The following is a 21,713-nucleotide window of genomic DNA, read 5'->3' on the forward strand; positions in this document are numbered from 1 at the left end:
TACGGCCTCTTCTAATAGTTCTGCTCCTTTGAAATAAACTTCCCTCCTGTACTTTGTAAAAGTATTTAAATAGATCTTTCCTCCAAGCTGTAGATGTTGAGACTCCGTAGTCTTTTCCTGATAACTGTTATTCTGCAAACTAATTACCGTATTACTAGCCCTCCTGTGAACTCTCTCCAATATGTCAATATCCCTGTAGAAATGAAGTCTCCAGAACTGTACACAATACTCTAGATGAGGTCCGACCAGAGATCTGTATAGCGGCAGAACCTCCTCTCTCTATCCCTGCTAAAATAAAGCCTCTAGCTATACAACTCAGCACCCCGCTTGCTTTTTCTGATGCTTTGACATGTGTGTGGGATCCTGATCCCAATTCCTCCTTTGAAAACAAAGATCAAAAAATAAACCTAGCACACTTTCAGCCGTCGAAGGGTTTATTGACTTTTATTCCACCCCAGAGACAGAATTTTTCAACCTTGCCAAATCTTCCCCATGGCTTTCTATATTGGCGGGCCAGCCTCTTGACGTGGCAAGAGCCAAGGTGTGTCATCCTCATTGAACCACAAAGACGGATTCAGGTCTCCTATTGGCTGAGATGTTATCGGTGTCCCTGTGGGGGTTACGCTGGGACCAAAATACTAAAGCGGAAGAGATTGAGCCGCCTCTCACTTCTCTACTCTTGACGAGTCGGCTGAAACCTATTCCGCGGTGTTGCGCAGATTCATTATTTTATGCATTTTATTACCTCTAGCCTTGTATATATTATTGCTACACCTTTTAACCCCTTAAGGACAAGGGGCGGTCCCTAAACCCATTGAAAACAATGCATTTTGAGCCCGTACGTGTATGGGCTTTGTCATTAAGGGGTTAACCGTCACGCACATTCCAAATCTTGTACGTGAAATAAAAAATAACATAAACAAAACATATTTCTATAATAAAAATGAACAATGTCCTTTAGAGCTGTTCTGGAAGTCAGTTAATAGAATTTATTAGAAGCTGAGCACAGATTATCAGAAATCAAGGTCTCTAGAAATAGCACTCATACTGAGGCAAATGCATGAACGGTTTTTTATCATTATGTGTGCTTTTATATTAACATGTGCTGATAGCCCACTCTTAATCTGTTTCTGTTTCCGTTGCAGCGCTATTCGGATCAGCAGAAAAGGATGGCATATGCTGCTCAATTTCTGTTTTCATACAGCGCTAACTTTTGCCGTGTTTGCTGGAGGAATCAACAGAACAAATTATCCAATAATATGTCAATCCGTGAGTATTATTTCCAACCTGCTTGAAAATCACCGAATGTTACCATGTTGTCTGTGCTTCCGGTAAGCCGCTCATACGTTGGGATTGTCGTGTTCATCGGCATCCTAATGTTTGATGACGTATGTAGAGTGACCACGTGCCTTAGACTCAACTCTAATGTCTCGGAATTCTCACAACTGCGCTAGGATGTCTCCTTGTGGGATAATTAATGGTCACACAAGACAAATGTTTGTGTTCCTGGAAGACTAGAGTTTTCAGATGGAATACCCATAATAACTTTTCATCTGCGTTATTAAAAGCAGCGCAGTTTGACTTGGCTGGAGTTTTTGGGTTTTTATTAGTATCTAAGGTCTTGTTGCAAACATTCTACTGTTGGCAGATAGAACCTGCTCTCTTCCCCCATGCCCAGTAAAGGCATTGTAGGGTTAACCTGTCCCTGTGCTTATGCTAAGCCTGCCCAAAATGTGCAGCTAGGGCCACCCAAAATGATCATACTTGACAAGTCTCCGGGTTTCGCCCAGGCACTCCGGGAGAAGCGCTGCTTCTCCAACTCACCGGAAATAACTCTTTGATGCGAGAGCGGCGTTTTTACACTCCCCACTCATTTCCCCCTGAAACAGCGCCGTGTCCCAAGACATCAATAGTAATGCCCACTAACGTCAGCAGGACTTCCATGTCCGCATCCCGCAAGGGATGTTATAAAGTACCCAGGTATGATAATGATCCGCTCACCCAGAAGAGGGAACAGCTCTCCCCAGTGGTGTATTCTGTCTTAGTCGACTATGCTTAGAGCGGCAGGTCCGTGTGTGTGGGGGCTGACGTCAGCTCCTCTACCGCATAACAGCGCACGGTTTCCTAGCCCAGAGCCGCTCAAAAAGTGGATCGCCAGCATATGACATCATATTCTAACACCCAGCACCCCTGCCCTGAGTGAGGCAAATACGCCACTGGCTGTACCCTGGGAAGTTCCTAGATTTGTTTTGCACATCATACTAATCATTAAATACAAAACAAGGAAATGTCAAATAGTGTAAATCCATAAATATTTATTACCAAGCGCAATATCACTGACATTTAAAAACACCCCCTCGGGGAAACAACACACATTGATAGTCCCAGAACACAGAAGAACTCCTTCATCTAAACTCGTAGTAATTGTAATAAAGGAAAGGGAACAGACTCCTCACAATATATATATATATATATATATTTATTTATATATATGATACGCCCTTCTATCCTAAGGCAGGGTCAAAGTGCTTTTTATGCGTAATTAGTTACTGTATCCTTCCCGGGGTCAGGCCTCGGTGTCCTTTTTCAGCCTGCCCTGCGTCTGCCGGGTTCATAAACCAGCATTAGATGTGTCGCGGCTTCATGCATTAATAGCTCCCTGCTTTTATTATAGTTTCGCTGGGCTCATTTTGACTGGAATTCCATTATTATTAAAATATCGCTTCTCGTGAATGAGAATGAATACTCCCTTTTTTTTTTTTTTTTCTTTCTCTGTGATAGACATTCCTCCCGAGAGTCCCAGCATCAGTAGGACAGTCTCGATTGTCAGGCACTGTTCTGAGTAGCTGCTTTTGAGGGGCAGTCGGGGAACACTAGCGGCAGATTACGTGTATATGGGGCCCCGATGGAATTCAATAGATGGGGAGACTTGGGGTACTGTTAGAACCATTCTTAAGATACAGTCAAAGCAACAAAAAAAAGACAGTTCCTTTAAGTGAAAACAAGACATTGCATACCAATATAATAATTACAAAAAAGGGGATTTCTTCAATGAGACGGCTCCATTTTAATAATATGCTTATGATAAACATAACACACCTTTAAATCTCCGACCAATAATCCTATCAATATATTTGGGAATTTCTGATTAAATCAAAGAAGCAATCTTGTAATCCCCCAATTTTTTTCAGTAAAGATAAAACTGTATGGAAAATGTAATTGTCGAAAATAGTCCAAAGCAGGCCCTTCAGAGACTCCGTAATACTAGTCTGTTGCCCACCGGTCCAAATCTTGTTTGTATACCGCTCTAACATGAACATTCACCTATGTTAGTTGCAGCCACACCCCCAAAATAATTCAGCCCAATCAGCATTCAAGGTAATTTGAAGCTCTCAGAAAGCAATTAGGGGCAGTTGTAACGAGGGGAGCTCACAACATTAGGCGGCCCAACATGTAATAAATTAGGGTAACTTTTTAAAGAGAAAGAAAGTTGCAAGATGGACAAGGTGCCATATCCCACCAACTTCCAAAATCTGTCCCAATATACTATCTATTTATCGGATTTGTATTAAAGAAGGCAACAAAGGCCTTTTACATACCTCACCCAATAGCAATAAAGAAGCGACATCGAACTTTACTCATGGCAGTCTTATGCCCGTGGATCTAAGCCCCATCTTTACAAGGTGTCTTTTTATGGCTAATAGCCGTCAAAAAGGCTCTGTGTCACAATATCAGACTGATTCCACCGGTATAGACCTCCAAAATACAAAACAATTTCCCTAAACCAACAACGCGACCCCAAATGTACCCGTTCAACGTGTATCGAACCAGAGTCCGGACGAACGTCAGATTGAGAAGTAACGTAGCAGGGAGATAACACCATGAATTTTCTCACCAGAAACCCATTACTATTATCTTCAAGCTTCCAGACAAGAAATAACCAGGACAACGTCGAAACGAGAAGAACAGATTCCTTTTGTAGTTTGACAAGCGGAGCTCAGAATGGGCAGTATAGGATCAAAATAACCAAGCCAGGCATAATACAAATGATGATAATTTCACCGCTATAGGTCAACGGCACAAACAATGCTTCTTATTATATAGAATTTGCAGACGGACCTGTAGATCGCGGCCGTGCTTATATGAAGACCTTCTAAAAAAAAAAAACAGGAGTCAGAAGGTCACAATCTGGTTGAAGAGGAAGAAGACAGACAGTGATAGATGTGATGTAAAGAACCTTATTGAAAGATTTCTGTGTAGAAAAAAATCACTTTTGATGTGCAAAAAAACCTTTTCACCCTATTTCAAGCAATGAAAAATAAGACCAAGGGGGTCATGTCTAGCCTTGGAAAAAAAAACCCCATCTTTATTTCTACATCTTCTGCCGGGTACATAATACTGTGTTGGAGCAAACAAAAGAACGATTCCATGCCATCACGTCGAGCTTCTAAAATAAGTACATTTTGGAATTGAGGGCATGTTCTAACGCGTCTTCGGAAACGCACTGCGGTGTCCAAAATTGCTGTTTTCTATAACATATTCCATGAGACAGTTTGGAAACAACTCAAGTTATTGTAATATTCATTTCAGCCTTTTTTTTGCCCAGAAAACAGCAATATGTATTTGTTGTTGTTTTTCTGTACATACCAGTTATATAAAAAAAAAAGATTATCTCTGTGTATGAAAGATTATATTATGTGAAAAGGGAATTGTTTGGAAAGAACAGCTGGGTAGTGCGCAAAGTGGAAATTATATTCCATTCCGCTTTGCAATTGTTGCTTTTTCTATGTACTGGGGTGGTTGCTATGGATATGTGTTTTTTTTGTTTTTTTTTTACGAAAACCATGCGTTCCTTTTATGGATGACATTTCAAGTAAAAGAGATTTTACAGAATGTACATTCCTATAGGTGATTAAATCCACGATATTATTTTGTTGGATTTCAGTTAAACATCCCAGACATGCCAGTTGTCCCGTGACAACCGACGTACATCTAGTCCAGTCCTGGGACAAATCGTGACAGCACAAAAAAATATTTTGTTGCATAAAATTATCCAGAAATATCTATTTTCGGGGTTCAGTGAGTATTTAGTTGTAAAAATTGAGGTTCACTCCATGAGAAGGGTTATTGACATAAAATGGATACATTTTTATGCAAATACGAAGTATCAGGAACATCTGATGTAAAGTCAGTATGGATGCTCCCCTAGTTTCCGTTATCCATACCTGGACCTACAGTATGTCAGGACATCTGGCAAAGGCAGAACCAGATTCCCAAGATCCCAAGATCTTCTAGAGACGAACTCTAACCCAAACCCTAGCAAATAAATAAATAATGGGCAAGATAACCAATTGAAGAAGGCACCATCAACGTGTCCCTTTGGGCCTTCAGGAGGACCACCTAACTAGGACAGGACTTGATAGAACGTTGAAAATCATATATTTGTTTAGCAGAACCTCCACTGGGTGTAAAACAATGACAAAAACATTCCGTTTCGCTGCGCTCATGGTTAATTCAGCACATTTTGCTATTCGCTCTTTGTCCTTTAAATCCGTCTTAGAGCTAAAAAATTTATAGCGAAACCAGGATGACACAATACATTTATTTTGAGCCGTCCGCTCGCTTTAGGTAAAGAACGGTCTCGTCCTGTCACTTTGGCTTTCTGTCAGTTCAGCGCACAAACCCTAATAGTACGCAGTTTCTCTTCTTATACATTAGGCGATGTGGCTGGACGTTACAGAATAAATATACGGTTTACAAATAAAATGAAATCTGATTTATTATCTTTATTTATTTCCCAAATGGAAACATTTTATGAAACACAACCTTATTTTATGCAGTCGGATGAATTTGTAAAATGAAAAAAAAAAAATAAAAAAAAAAAAGGTACATGTTGGATGAAATTCTAATTGCTGTTTCCATAGCGACAGCTAACAATTACCCTCTGAGCACGAATGTTGGCATCCTATCGTGATATTTTGATTTTTACATTAATAGCCTTCATAACAGGTATGAAAGCATAGCAAGGTTTGAGCAAGTGATGTCTTCTCGTGCCAAACGCCACAGTCCTGGTTCTGTCTGCAGTGCAGGTTCCTCTGTGTTGACATGAAAATGTCGATGGGCAAAGTTTGCCTCCTACTGTGACGTTTTGGGTTAGGATGACCTAACTAGAGATGCGTGAATTATAAATCTGAAATAATACAAACAAAAATGTATGGATAAAAAGTAAATAAGCAAACATAGAAGTTGATGGGGGATAAGACCCATTTGGACCTAGTCTGCCCATTTTTACCTGCAACCTTAATCACTTGTTGTTCTCGTTTTAGATTCAGGAGCCATATGCCTATCCCGTGCATGTTTAAATCCCCTCGCTGTATTACCCGCTACCATGTCTGCAATAAATAAACTTCACTCCTTTACTTTGTTTAATCCCATTTATATATTTTAATCTTATTATCATATCCCTCTTTATTTATACACTATATGGACAAACGTATTGGGACACAGTTTAGGGAAGACTCTTTTCTATTCCAGCATGACTGTGTCTCAGCACATAAAGCAAGGTCCATGAATACATGGTGGGATAATTTCGGGTGGGTAAGAACTTGACCGGCCACACAGAGCCATGACCTCCACGCCATTCAACAACTTCGGGATAAACTGGAACAGAGATTGCGAGCCAGGCCTTCTCACCCCACATCAGTGCCTGACCTCACAAACGCTCTACTGGATGAATGGGCAAAAATTCCCACAGAAACTGCCAAAAATCTTGTGGAAATCGTTCCCAGAAGAGCTGTTATGGCTGCAAATGGGGGACCGACTACATATGAATGTCTATGTATTTAGAATGTGATGTCATCAAAATCCCTGTTGGTGTAATGGTCAGGTGTCCCAATTCTTTTGTCCATATAGTGTGTATCGATATTGCGTAGTCTTTCTTGATAAAAGACACCCTTAAATTATATGAGAATACTAGAATAGGAGATACAGAAAGACATGCAGAGGAAGAGTTCTCCTCATTAGGGTACAAAGACCCCTTCATCAGACCCATTCCAACCAGATATTATTTACAAATTACTATAATCAGGGACTTCAAATAATCTTGATAAGATCTATGTTTGATAAAGCGAACGAATCTGTCCGTAATGACGAGTTCCTTTCATAACAAAGCAAAATAGAACCTAATGGAAAGTCTAGATTTGTCCTGAGGGTTATGGCAGCTGATTGTTGGGTGAGAAGCCTCCAGGCAATGGATGGAGGGGCACTTAGCTCAATTTGCTTAGTTTCCCCCTGTTTCAGCCTATAACGCACCCATCCAACACACACTTAACCCCTTAGTGACCTTGACATTAGGAAGATGTAAGTTCACAGATACGTAGTTCACCAATTACCCCACAGCCAAACCTAGCGGAACATCTCAACTCAGACCATCTTCTCTTCTGAATATTCGGGACCAGCCATCAGGATTTTATTGTTATGCGAAAGGATTAATAGCTGCTGTGTTTATTTGAGCACTTAACCCCTTGGGTGCCTAGAAATAAATCCAGATATCTTCTAAAGAAAGTGCTCCTTAGATTTTAAGGGGAACCTTCTCCTGTAGCTCGTATTAATGCTGATGGATGTAATGAGACATGACCCACTTCATGCACTAAAGAAAGGTTAATTGGAGCATAGACTTGGCTCTAGAATAATCTTGCTAAGCATCTGGACCTGTCTCATCGAGTCGTCTTGAAGGCATGGCTGACTGTCAGTATCCCTCGGTTTTGTCTCTTGTAATTGTTGAGGTAATAGGACGGTTTTATCTCCATTTCATAGGCATACACATTTTTGTAGCATTTAAATTTCACCGCTCAATAAATCCAGACCCATTTTATTAAAACCCAGGCATGTGAGCTCTAATAGTCCCCTAGAGATGTGAATATATTAATAAAACATGTTTTTTTAAAAAAAATATGTAGTATATTTTAAAACTAAATTCAGAGTTTTAATCTTCTGCTTTCTCTTATTCTGACATTTAAAATAACAAATTAATTTAATTTATTCTAGTTTAAGAAAAAGACAAATAATAAACTCAAATATGTATGAACGGATTTACAATTTAATATGTATAATTAAAATTAAGACAAAATATACAGTATTGTTAAATAATATTTACATTTATTTGTATAGCGCCAGCATATTCCGTAGTGTTGTTACAAAAGGTTCAGTCAAATAGTTTAACATCACACACAATAACAAACCAGTACAAAAGGAAAAGAGGGCCCTGCTCCAAGGAGCTTACAATCTAGTCAGCAGTTAAGGGAGAAGGGAAACAGTAGGAGAGGACTGCTTGGTTGGGGATGAGTTGGTCGAGTCCGGATCATCTGCAGAGGTTGCTGGTCATTCAGATGGCTTGATTAAGATGCTGGCTGAGAGTGTTAGGAAGAAAGGTTCTATGCTGGGTGGGTACATAGCGTTGGGTACATCATGGATGACCAACCCCCACACGGAAATAACTCTTTAGTTGGACGTCAAGCTTTGGTCCACCCATATTTTCCTTGTGGCTGCTTAATTTCAGTCTGTAGTCATGTGACACAAAGGGAGGCCGTTGATTGGATCACAAACGATGTGTCCGCAGCCGCAGAAAACACTTCTTAACCCCTTAATGACAAAGCCCCGTACATGTACGGGCTCAAAATGCATTGTTTTCAATGGGTTTAGGGACCGCCGATTGTCCTTAACGGGTTAAAACTTGCTGAGCCTTTTGTTCCATATGATGAAAACATATCGATAATAGTAAACTTATCAAAACTGTTAATGAGGCCAATACTTCTAATAGCACCAATGGGTTCAAAATATAAGTTCAGGTTTCAGCGGGACTGTCAGTACCCACAATTTTACGAACCAAACTGAAAGATCGACTCTTTTTTTATGTAGAGTTTTATCAACTGTTTGTTATGATTTATAAATGACAACAAGTCGAGATTAAGTACTAATTGGGTCTACTATACTGCAACGTTTCCACAGTCGTTATCGTTTGATGATGTCCAACACGCTGCCTGCATCGGTTTTCACATTACTAGCTCATAAATGGGGTCAATTAGCTAAATAAGTTGTTGTTCCTTCCATGCCACCCAGGCTAGTTGCTTGACCAGAAACAACTTTGATATTAAAAAAAGTCAACGTGGAGAAAATTCAGTAAGGAGCCAGCGGAAGTTGAGTTTGAGTTGACACAAACAAATAGTCAGTTTAAAAAGAAGAAAGACCTCCATTTTGTTTCTTACAAAATATCTTGTATTGTGAAAAATATGGTATTTATTGTGTAATTGTAAATCATTTTGCAGGCGTTTTTAGATATTTGATGAGACATCTGCCCCTTTTTTATATCTATGAGTTTACACAGGTATCCTAAAATCATAATCTGTACAAAAAGCCCATTTCTAGTGGTTAACAAGTCAACTGGGAATGTCGTGTTCTAAAAACGTTAGGACACCCTACTGTTTGCTTACCACCCCTTGGCTGTATAACGAGTGAGAACGTTAAGTTGCCACTTTTTTTAGTGGTAATAAGAAGTCCTGACCTCATATAACTTCATAACCCCACCACCCTTTGGGTTTGTAACCTTTTTTCCAGTTGTCTGCCATCTTCTCCTTTTTTTTTCAGGTCGGAATCCTGTTACATTACTCTAGTCTATGTACGGTGTTATGGATCGGAGTGACTGCAAGGAATATCTATAAGCAAGTGACAAAAAAACCTCAGCAGTGTCCAAATAGTGACCAACCTCAATTTCCAAAGCAGCCAATGCTCAGGTATGGAAATGATTTTATATAATGTTGTTACCTTTTTAATTCAATCCGATACCAGTTGCTAGCACTCACAGAGCTGACTCAATAAACTGGCAGTAGAATGATGGGACATCGTGTTTGATCCACCGCACAACACCGAGCTGACCCTACTTCAAATGACAATAAATCTACCTTGTCATTTCCGCTAGAGGTCCGCAGGTACATTGTTACTATTAATATATATAATCTTCAAAATGTCTTAATGATGTTTTTTAATAGAAAAATGTCTGGAAGTATTGATGCCCTAGGGCAATATATCCATTCCATAAATCAATCACTTGTACTTTTCAGGCACCGCGAAAATGAAACTAGATTTGCTCCTCTTCCGCAATTGATCTACAAATTTTACCTTTTCTTGTTGAGTTTTGCCTGCGTATTTTCTTGGAGGTAAAAAAAAACACATTTGTTTGGGAAGTGAAAGTTCTGAAAAAAATATGTAATGAAGATAATATAAAGATGATAACATTAAAAATAATAAGGAGATTATTATATTTTTCATATTGTAACGTGCTGTACGTGCTGGTTGTCTGCAGTTTTTTTTGTACATAATGTGCTTAAGTGTTACAATTGTAAGTTGCATGTGTTCTTAATATCTATAATTTTATAATTCTATAAAAGACCTAAACTAGCTAAAATATAGTAAAATAATACATTTTTAGGGTACGAAAGCAAGGGAAAAAGAAGAAAAAAGATATTCTTAAGTCAATAATAAGAGCTTAGCTGCACAGAACTAGACTTAGCGAACAATTCGCATACCTGAGAACTTTATGGCTCTGGCAACCTGGGGCGCCCCCTTGGGGAGGTTCCGGGGGGTTCCCCTGACATCGAAGACGTTTTTAGCTGACGTCAGTGGGCGTTCCCACTGGCGGCACAGGACACGTCACTGGTTAAGGGGTTAAATTGGTGGGGAGTGGGGCGTGTTGGAACGCCGCTCCCGCAACCCAGAGATTTCCTGTGCTGACCCGGAGAAGCAGTCCATCTTCAGGAGTCTCCAGGCCAAACCCGGAGAGTTCCCAGGTTTGGTAATCAGGCCAAGGCCTGAGTTTACCTTAACCCTGGCTCAATTTTGGCCTTGATCCACCACCAACCTCAACATCCTAACTGTCTTACATGACCAAGTCATTATGTTTTAATGGTGACAATTTGATGACCAACGTACCAGAAAACCAAAAAGGTCCCACATAATATGCAATGAGTAGGAAATGTGTCGCATACGAGTGTATACTCACTCTCATCCCACCTTCCTTCTTAGAAGAGAAATTATTATGTAGGACACATTCTATAAGAATTTGATTTCCGGAGATTTTTTTTTTTTTTTTAGTACATTTTGTACATAGCAATCATTGAGCAAAGCTGTGATATCAACTATCTCTTTTAAAAACTAGATCCGGTAATCAACCCATAACAGGAACAAAACTTATCATCAAGACTTCCAGGATCCAATCTGGCATTATCTGCGAGCTCCTCTAACCCAGAGGTTGATTGCGAACCCTGAAAGCGTTTTATCGGCTGCTGTAAAATGTAATCATTATGGTACGCTCGGCTTTCAGTGGCTTCGACCCAAATACGTTTTATTCTCGGAAACGTGGTGAGAAGTGCACAGAATTTCCCGTAGTTCTGTCGAGACCCACTATAGGGATTATGGGTAATGTTATAAAATGTAAAGGGACGGTCTAATGTCCCCTACAGCTCGCTATAGAAGAGTGCACATTAAAGTACTCTGAGTAACCCTAACCCTGTGTGAGCTCTTTAATACCCTTTCTTCCAAAATAAAAAATATTTTAAAAAATAAAGACCTTCTCATCTGCATTCTTCCTCCATGGTCCCACATTTCTTGCCACTGATCGTCTGTTTAAGGAGGTGTCAATCAGTGGCAGGAAAGTACTTCCATCAAAATCAATGGAAGCGCTCTCCTGTCAACGATCGACAGCTTAAGTAGCCAATCAGTGGCAAGAAAATGTTCCGACTGAAATCAGTGGGAAGACTTTTACAGATGCGCACTGGGTTCTAAAAAGACCCCCCGCACATAGCGTTCAGCAGAGCCAGCACAGGGAATTTAGTTGGGGGGTGGGGTGGAAAGGGGCAAATGCATTTGGAGAGATTCTGCAGAATCCCCCCCACTGACCCCTCACAAACAAATTCTTCGCCACATTTCATCAACTCCATTGTCTCTTCCAGAGGTGCAAGCAATAGAATTCTGTTGAATAAAATAATAATAATAATGATAATAATGATGATAATAATAATAATAATGTGTTTATTAATAATAAGATATTGTTTAATACATTTTTTTATCTTTTAGCATTTTATTAGAGCTGATATATATATATTTGCATTTTAAGTTAAAATGCGGTATATTTCAACAAATATGAGAAGTACGGATGACATACTGTTCTTGCCAGAGTTGCTTCAGTATCTGTTCTTGAGTTTTATTAAACTGCGCTCCCTTAGGGGCTGAAAAGAAACAGTAATTAAACCGTTCAAATACAGTTAATTATTTTCTCGCACCATTTATCTGAATTATGACGGTAAACTGCAGAGCCTCTTTAGTTGAGAAATCCTTGTGTATCTATGGCGCTCGGTTCAAAAGTTAATAAAGTGTTTATCTCTGGAGAAACCGGGGATTGCAATAATTGATCTGCTCGTGGCTTTATCTCGTGGACCCAGTTTCTACAAGGTCCTTGCTCTCGGTTTCTGTAGAAATACTTGGATTTTATTCACGGGTCAAAGAAGCCCTCGGTAAGCAGGCAAACAGCAATCAATCATATTACAAAGTGCCTGCGTGTCTAGAAGCCGATGACTTCAACGGGATTTCAGCGGCTGTTCTTCATTTTGCAGAGTGAATATTGTGGGTTTTTGTGTCCTTCACCACTTTTATGATATCATTAAAATATTCTATAATATGTTCAAAATTTTCAATATAATAAGGAGGAGCGATACTAATAAAACGCTTAGAAATAGGTTTCTAGTGCCTTGGGCAAACATTGTTTCTCCTGCGTGCTTTTTTTCCCTTCTTCTAATATCTTCTTCATGATCAGCCTTATAAGCAGCTGCCTATTTTATCTATAAGCCAGGGCCAGCTCAGAAATTGAGTTTTATTCCGATGCATGGATACGGAATGGAGTCCCCCGGGTGAAGTGCTGCTTCCCTGGGTCTCTGGGTCACTTTCCTCTTTCTTAGGGGAGGGAAGCATTGTTTTGCCCCTCCCCACATATGCTTAGTCCAACCCCTTCATGAAACCACTCCCCAGAATAAGAAAAGCTAGCCTCCCTTGAGGAGCATTTGGAACTCCTGTATTCTCGTGTAACTCTCAAGAATTACATTTTATTTGACAATATCACCCCTGGTCCCAGGCTTCCTGACAACCCCCCCACCTGCAGATCTGATGCCAAAACAGGTAGTTTTTAGGATCTTGGAGGAACTAATATTTATGACCAGGAGCATCTGGGATTTAAATACGAGCCGTAGTATTATCACATGATCTGTATTTATTTGATACATAACATATAATTAGATTTATAGACCTGAATGGCTATTTTTGAAGCTCACACATTATACATTTTTTTACTATGCAATTGCCCTATTTTCAGCTTTTACCTTTCACTGAAAATGCATGCAAATTCCAACCTTTTTGTAACAGTGACAATAAAAGTAAGGCTTGTGAAATAGTTGCTTAATTTAAGATCCGACATTGAATTTTATGCGCAATCTGTTCTTACTTGTAAGTTCTAGATTTGGTTCTGGAAGGCATTGTGACCTTTTTTTTTTTGCTTAAATTGATTATAAACTCGTTTAGGCAGGAGCCTCCTCACCTTTTAATAAATCCAAATGCACTACTTGTTACCTATTGTACTGCGCTTCAGAATATGATGGCGCTATATAAATAAATGAATATCAGCTCGAATATATTGTATTGGTTGGTGGTATCTGTGTTCTTATATTATTTGAAAAATAATTATTTTTTATTATTATTATTATGGCAATTATTATTTAAGGCCAATGACAAAACTACCAGCATAAGCTGCTTTTCATCGCTGTTAACCCTTTAGTACCAGCTGAGTAATTTAACGAGCCAATGGGGTTACTTTAAAAGGTGTCGCAGGTGGGAACGATGCAATAAAAATCTGAAATTCCAGCAAAGTATAAATAGTTTTATAACAGACTTTTCGAGAATGCAACAGACACAAGAAAAACATGACTTATTACCTAAAATACGCGCAGTCGTAACCATAAGTAGTTAATACTTGCTGAGCTTTTGGGCTAAAAAGCAACATTAGTTGCCACATCGCAGAGTGATTTTAGGCATTGCTTCCATCGTCCACTTGCCGTGTGTTTATAGATCATATCGAGTGTCCGGTTTTATAGAACTGCTGAATCTAGGAAAAAAATATCAAAAAGTATTAGTCTACCGAATCTCAGACAGTACAGTTGAACCAGCTCCTTGATAAATAAAAGAGACCGGCTCCGTTACCTGGAATTGTTACAATTGCTTTTATAATCGTTTGTCGTGGCGTTCTAACTCTGGGCAAAAGTAACAAGCTGTAATATGCCTTATGTCAGGACTAGAGGCGGGCAAGCAGCCATACCTGGGAACTTGTGGGCTCCATCTACCCAGAGCCTACTCTTGCGGGACGCGGCCAGGGCGGCCCACTGACGGCGATGGGCGTTCCCGCTGATGTTGGTGGGCGTTCCCGCTGATGTTGGTGGGCGTTCCCGCTGATGTTGGTGGGCGTTCCCACTGACAATGCAATTCCCCCGAGGGTTCTCTGGGACAAGTCTAGAGAGTTCACAGGTGTGGCCATGACACGTCAAGAGCCGGGCCATCCCGGGTCACTGAGCTATCCCGGGTCACCGAGCCATTCCAGGTCACTGAGCCACACTCAAACTGAGATGGACTCATACTAGTACAAATTCACAGGTCTCTCTAAGCGTGCTTGGAGTTTATTCACTAACAAGAGAGTTTTGTTTCAACTCCTTGACTTCAAGGGTCCATCTCCAAAAGGCTTCTGCTGCAGCTAGAGCTTGGCTGACCATATATAATATATAGTCTTGGCACAGGTTGAACTACACATTATACAGGGCCAGCTCAGCCCTTTTGTTGGAGAAACTTACCAGCGTCGGCCCTTCATGTATAGTGAATTAAGAGTGTTAAAACCACAACTCTCCTGCAAACTCTCTCTTTAATGAATAAGCCACCATAAATCATGCTAAGTGGCGCTGCCACAGTCGGGTCGCTCTTCTCTCTGTCAAGCCAAGTCGTGCAAGACATCGAGTCACCTAAATGCCATAAATCAGGTAGACTAAGAGTGTGGGGAGTTACGTGATTTAATCTAGACTAGGAGTTCAGAGGCTTAGATGGAAATTTTACTGAGAGGGTGGTAGATAAATGGATCAGCCTCCCAGAAGAAGTGGTAGCAATTCATACAGCAAGGGGATTTAAACACGCATTGGGATAGACATACGGCTCCTGAATCTAAGACGAGACAAACGGCTGATTAAGGTTTGAGCAGGGAAAAACGGGCGACTGGACGGGGGCCGGGTGGGTCTGATCTGCCGTCATAGTCTACGTTTCTATCTAACCTCAAACTGTAGACCTATTCGTGTATGGCCATGCGGGGGGGGGGCGATTATTATTTTTGGGTAGAAGATTAGAATCAGTGTAACAAAAATGACATTTCATGCATTACTCAGAATCGCAGAACATTTTAAGGATTGTTGAACAAAAATGTAGAGAATGATAAGGCAAAGGCTAAAAAGCCAATTAGCATTTAGATAGATGAAGAACCAGTTTCTGAGATCAAAAAGGGGTGATTATTACAGGTATTCCAGCTGCCAGCGATATTACCGCTAAAAAGTGATTAGTTTATACAGCACAAAGACAGTGATCATAATTAATGAATTATGCTAGCAGATAATTACATGGCCAAGATTTTTTTACCTAGATATGAATATATTTTTGCTCCTCTTGGAGCAAAATGGTGAGATTAGACTTTTACTGAATATAAATGTCACTAGATTTTTAGTTCTTAAATTATTATTATTATCGTTATTATTTATTGTTTTATAAAGCGCCATTATATTCCGCAGCGCTGTCCAATGGGCAGACAGGACATAACAAGCAGAGCACCAAATAACAATTTAGATTTACTGAAACAAAGTAACGAGAATCACAGTGAACGGGTCATTTACAGTAAAAAGTATGTACTTTTGTAAAAAGCAGATAAATCCAATAAATGCAGGTCTTTAGCAATATCTAGCAGTTTTCACAGGGTCCTCTTAAACCAGGTTCAATAGACATGGCATGGCATGGCAATTAGATGTATTATGAGGAACTTTAACTTTACTGAGAGAGTTGTAAAAAAGTGCAAGGACCTCCCAGCAGAAGTGGTAAGAGGTTAATACAGTGAGGGCATACCTGGGAAGTCTTGAATCTAAGACGAGACCAACGACTGATTAAAGTGAGTATTTACAGCAGGAAAAATGGGGGACTAGATGGGGCCGAATGGGTCTTATCACCCATCAGGTTCTATGCTTCGGTGTTTAAGGTCACAGTATGGTGAGGTTATAATGGAAATTGTGGGTCACCAAGAGCCTGATACATTTAGGCCCCCAGGCACCTAGAAACTGGGGTGCCCCTTAGGGTCATGTAACACTCGTTAGAGACCCCTGTTCACCTGCATAGGGTGGGCTTGTTCAAAAGCCAAAGTTTTATATGTTAAAGTAAATGGTACGAGACAGGAAAAGGCTTATAAGCCCCTAAAGCCTAGCGATGATCCCTTGTACACGCCAAGACGTCTAAACTTTGGAATTTTATATATATATATATATAATATTTAATATTTAATGAAATTATGTGATTTTCCACTAAATGGGGTTTATAGGTGAGAAAAATTCTCGTTTATATCAGTATATTTTATTTCTGCTGGCGTGGAATGTTCTGTTTAGGTTGCCCGTTTCCCAGAGTTTGCAACAATCCATTGAATATTATTAATTATTATTATTATGAATAATATTCTCTAATTCTATTTGCAGGTTCTATCTGATAAGCGGAGGGGTTCCCTTCATTATATGTGGAATAACCGCTGCTACAAACATGAAACATTACGGGAACGAAGGCAACGCAGCATAGTAAGTAGATATCATTTTTTTTTTAATAATCAAAATATAGAACGCAAAGTTTGCATTTTTTATATTTATGTTGCTTTAAATCTCTCTAAAAAATACACTTACAGCTCTGAGAATATATTTTCTAAAAAGCTTATAAGATTTCATAAATGCTAACAAATGCCAGCACGGTGCCCCTTATTTCCCTTGGGTGCTGCCTTAGGGGTGACCCAGAACATTGCCCCCCTGGGCCGCCCCCTCTTAGCCGCCATCGCTGACTGCTGAGCGACGGGCTGTGACGCCACATCCGGGGGCTCCGTCTCTGAAGGACACGCAGCTCCGGCTACCGCATACTATAGAGGCTGTATGGGTTAGACACAGTCCTCCATTGCGTAAAAGGGCCGGTTGACGAGATCAGAGAGGAGGAGCGGCACACCGGAGGGCCAGATCACCCCCAATACACCTAGAATCATAGAAAATATACTAAAGGCCCATGGTGTCATTAATAGAGGTGGGCATCCAACGAGAGTATTTGCTCCAAGTCTACTCGATTGTTTCCGATGAATCATATGACCCATTGTTGGAGGGTTGGCGTGGACGCCCCGTTGGCACAAGCTTCGGCGGATACGGGCATTACATAGAACTGTTTGGAAAAGGCTTTGGTTTTTTTAATGGTCGCAGGCGATGGATGATATTTTGGAAGGACTTCTGCCCCCCCGGCTGTATCCCTTCTGTGTTGTTAATGTGAAAAGTGTTTATGTTCGTAAGATCTGGGCAATTTGGGAGCACGGAGCTAGCTGGCAGGAGCTGCTCTCTGCTGAAAGTTGCCAGAATACCCCTGGCAAGAGACTATAAATACTAAATATAGAAAAGGACAAGGACCGTGCCTCCTCTGCATGTGTCCTAACAGTTACAAGTTAGAAAACTGAACGTTCTAATGCAAGGAAACAAATTCCTTAAAGGAGAACGGCCCTAATAATACCTTTTTATCGGGCTAACCTTCAAAGGACTGCTTTTGACTTGATAACGAGAGGTTGCTACTCCTCAAAGGTAGAAGGAACACATAAAATAAAGAATAGGGTCAACACAAAAAGGGAACGATTGCATAGGGGCTGAGTGATGAAAGACAGTTTTTGCTAAAGAAGAATTATATTCAATTATATTTTAATTAGCTTTTTGTATTCCATCTTCGCAGCTGCTGGATGGCCTGGGAGCCGAGTCTCGGAGCGTTCTACGGCCCCGTTGCGTTCATCGTGCTCGTCACCTGCGTATACTTTCTGTGCACCTACGTTCAGCTGAAACGCCATCCCGAACGCAAGTACGAACTGAAGGAGCGGACGGAGGAGCAGCAGCAGAGGTTGTCGGGCGTGGAAATGGGTCACAGCCATATCACCGATGTTGGGCCAGTTTCCCAGGCGACTTGCTCGATGATTTCGTCTTCTCTGTTGGAAAACGAACATTCGTTTAAAGCTCAGCTACGGGCCGCTGCTTTCACTCTCTTCCTATTTACCGCCACGTGGACTTTTGGCGCCCTGGCAGTGTCTCAAGACCAATTCCTGGATATGATATTCAGCTGCCTGTACGGAGCCTTTTGCGTAACTCTTGGGCTCTTCACCTTGATCCACCACTGTGCCAAGCGAGATGACGTTTGGCACTGCTGGTGGTCCTGCTGCCCGTCGAAAAGAAATGCCTACGCCGTGCCGGCCAACGCACGCCAAAAGGTGAACATCAATGGCGACGCTCAGGTGCACACAACCTGCATTCAAGACTCACCGTGTCCTAATAAGTCCCCCATGTACAACCACCCACCGGTGGGCCACTGCAAGCTTACCAACTTACAAGCTGTTCAGAACCACGTCAACTGCCTTTCGCCGGTCACACCGTGTTGTGCAAAGATTCACTGTGAACAACTGATGGAAGATGACACTCACGTCCACGTGCACAACGAAAGTGCGTTCAGACCCAACATGCATGTGCACAGGTGCCTGAAAAGCAGAACTAAACCCCGTTACTTCAGTCGCCACCGGTCCGCGGCGGAGAGGGAGTACGCGTACCACATTCCTTCTAGCATTGACGGTAGCATCCACAGCTCACACACAGACAGCCCGCACAGCACCCAAGAGGGCCAGACGGGCCACCGAAGGGGCTGCTGCGCCGGTGGCGATCCTTACCCTACAATCAACCAACCCGAAAGCAGCGACGCAAGTACCGCCATATTTAGTTGCGGCAAAATGCCAGAAAGTGACGCTGTGCATCATACGACTCACTTTGAAATGCATGCGCGGAGACAGTCATACCCGTTCAACACCACGAATCCTAGCGGTATACTGAAAGGGAACATGCACGAAGCCATGATCTATAGCTCGGACAGTACAGGAAATATTAAAACCGGCCCTTGGAAAAATGAAACTACTGTGTAGTTAATCGATTTGTTCCATTTGTCTATCCACGCTGATAAACATGCGCTGTGTTTTTAATTTCACCCGTTAAATGTTTGTACGGCACACCATTACATTGTAACGTTGTAAAACGCTTGGCTCTGTATTTTTTTATGCAAAGAAATTTACGAAATAGAAAGATATGGCAACTGTACAGATACATTGCAGAGGATTAATAACTTTACTTGTTTGCAAAGGACCGCGAAATTGATCAAAGAGGCAATATCCTGATTCGTTTCAATCATTGTTGTTCTTCTTTCATGTTGTTTTATTTGTTTAAGTCTGATAAACCCCTTTGCACTTCTAAAACAAATAGATATGGGGCAGATGCGATACATGGGTGGTGTTACAGGGATAGGTAACCTCTGACACTCCAGATGTAGCAGAATAAACCTTTCGTGATCCCGCGGTCTCCGGTTCCTCCGATGTTGAGCCATCTGATATGGACTGTGCCGTGAAGAACGACGGTAAGGGGACCAATCCTAAGAAAAACATTGGAGCGTGATTGGTTTACAGCTCGATATATTCATGAAAATAAATCAATGCAGCCAGCATTTCTTCTATTGATTTCTGACCTTTGATGAGCGTCTGTATGCATTCTACAAGACTGGTAAGATTCCGTTAGTCTTCTGTGTTTGGCCTGCTGTGTTATTCTGATATTGTAGTATAGCTGTGTGCCTTCACCTGACTCACCAAGTGTGGAGAAGTGGGAGTCAGCTCAAACTCATACTCATGTTAAGTAGTTCGGTCCTTCGCAAACAGCCAAATTGGTTTGGCATGACCCATCTCGGCTGCAACACTGGCCGGCCTTTTCCATTTGCTTGTAGTCCTCATGATTACATTACCCTTGATTTATTGAGCTCCAGCAGATTCTGTAGCGTTATAGAGTAGAGGTTTCCTATCCCTGAATCTTACCTGAAATGTTTAAGCGCATTATTAAATAGCATGAATTCCACAAATTATCCACTAAATATAAGAATAAATTTACGACCTTTTATAACTTGACCCCCCCCCGTGATCTACTGTTACCCCAATGAAGTGATATTGCCTCCGATCGCCACGTGCACTCCAGACCCTTGTCTTGTCCATTTAATGTTCTCGTTCCGATGTCGGAGAGAATGGGAAGCAGCCGTTCTCCTTTCACATCGACAGGCGGTGTCTTGCTGGTTGTTCTTTGCATGGCGCAAGTCAAATGTTACATTGTTTCAAACTTCAGTATTGTAAAAGGCTGTGAGATTCATGTTGGTTATTAACCTGGAACTCAACAAAAAACTCCTCTCCACGATGGTGACCCAGCCCTTCCTATGCGGTATTATAACGTTTGATTAAAATTCACTCGGATGTCTTTGCAAAGCATGCACTACTCATTATATGTAACACCGCGCAGTGTTCTAGCGCTACCACTACCTTGTAACGTCTGCCTCGGATCCCGTCAGCTGATGACTCTGATGGTCTTTCAGCTGCCACTTGTATAACAGTGCTCATTAACTCTTTGAGGACTTAAGTCATATATTTTATTTTATATGTCATTTTAAGAGCCTGAGTTACACGAGTTCCCCCCGGGTTCTGCAATAACTTCTGCCGGAGCAAAGACAGGTGCAAAAGCAGATGGAAATTACCAGTTTCCGCATACTGACCTCATGTATGACATCATGACACTTGTGACGGAGCCTCAGAAATTATTATTTTTTTTTCTTTCAAGAGTGTTACTTTCAGACGCTTTTTGATCATGGTTAAATCTTTTTCACTGGAAATATTGTCATAACTAAAAGAAAATCCCCCCCCCCAAAAAAAATTGGTTATTGGATATCTTTTTTGACTGCAGCAATGTGTGTTTTGTCTGTAAAAACCTATTTTTATTGGTGGAACAAGAGGTGGGATACGGTGGTGGGATACGCAAGGTCAAAGGCCATAAAAGTATCTTTAAAAATTGCCATTTTTTGGAATAATTTTGCCCACCCCAATCCATAACACATTTCTGTGTCGGATCACTATTTAGAATGATTTGTCTACCGTCAAGCAAAACGTTTGCTATTTAAAAAATAGTTTAGCTGTTTTTGCCAGCAAAATAGAAAAAAAAAAGTAAAATATTTTTCCGGATTAAAATGAAACATTTAAAAAATTAAAATGTAAATAACTAATTTTAAAAAGATGTTCATACTGCAACTTGAAGACAAATACAATTTCAAAAATACATAAAAAAAACCTGGTAACATTTGCAATATAATTTTTTTTTTGTTTGTTTTATCACACCAACAGAGTCTGAAGGGAAACCACTGGGGTTTTTTTTTATAGATTTTACCAAACCACTGTTTTTTGGGTTTTTTTACAGATTTTACCAATTTCA

The 21,713-nt window shown here is 40.8% G+C and overlaps 1 protein-coding gene across 1 annotated transcript in view; it reads left to right on the forward strand.

The window, feature by feature from the left end:
• Positions 1–19,348, forward strand: part of LOC149288665 (adhesion G protein-coupled receptor A3-like) — a 166,064-nt gene extending 146,716 nt beyond the window's left edge. The window contains exons 16-19 of the mRNA XM_089491379.1: positions 1,146–1,269; positions 9,643–9,788; positions 16,857–16,952; positions 18,124–19,348. Coding sequence (XP_089347505.1) covers positions 1,146–1,269; positions 9,643–9,788; positions 16,857–16,952; positions 18,124–19,348 — 1,591 coding nt within the window. The remainder of the gene's footprint in view (positions 1–1,145; positions 1,270–9,642; positions 9,789–16,856; positions 16,953–18,123) is intronic.
• The last annotated feature ends 2,365 nt before the right edge of the window (positions 19,349–21,713 follow it).

Source organism: Sceloporus occidentalis, unplaced genomic scaffold, assembly GCF_023333645.1.
Source record: "Sceloporus occidentalis isolate IW3139 unplaced genomic scaffold, rSceOcc1.0.p SCAF_50, whole genome shotgun sequence".
Lineage (NCBI taxonomy): Eukaryota > Metazoa > Chordata > Lepidosauria > Squamata > Phrynosomatidae > Sceloporus > Sceloporus occidentalis.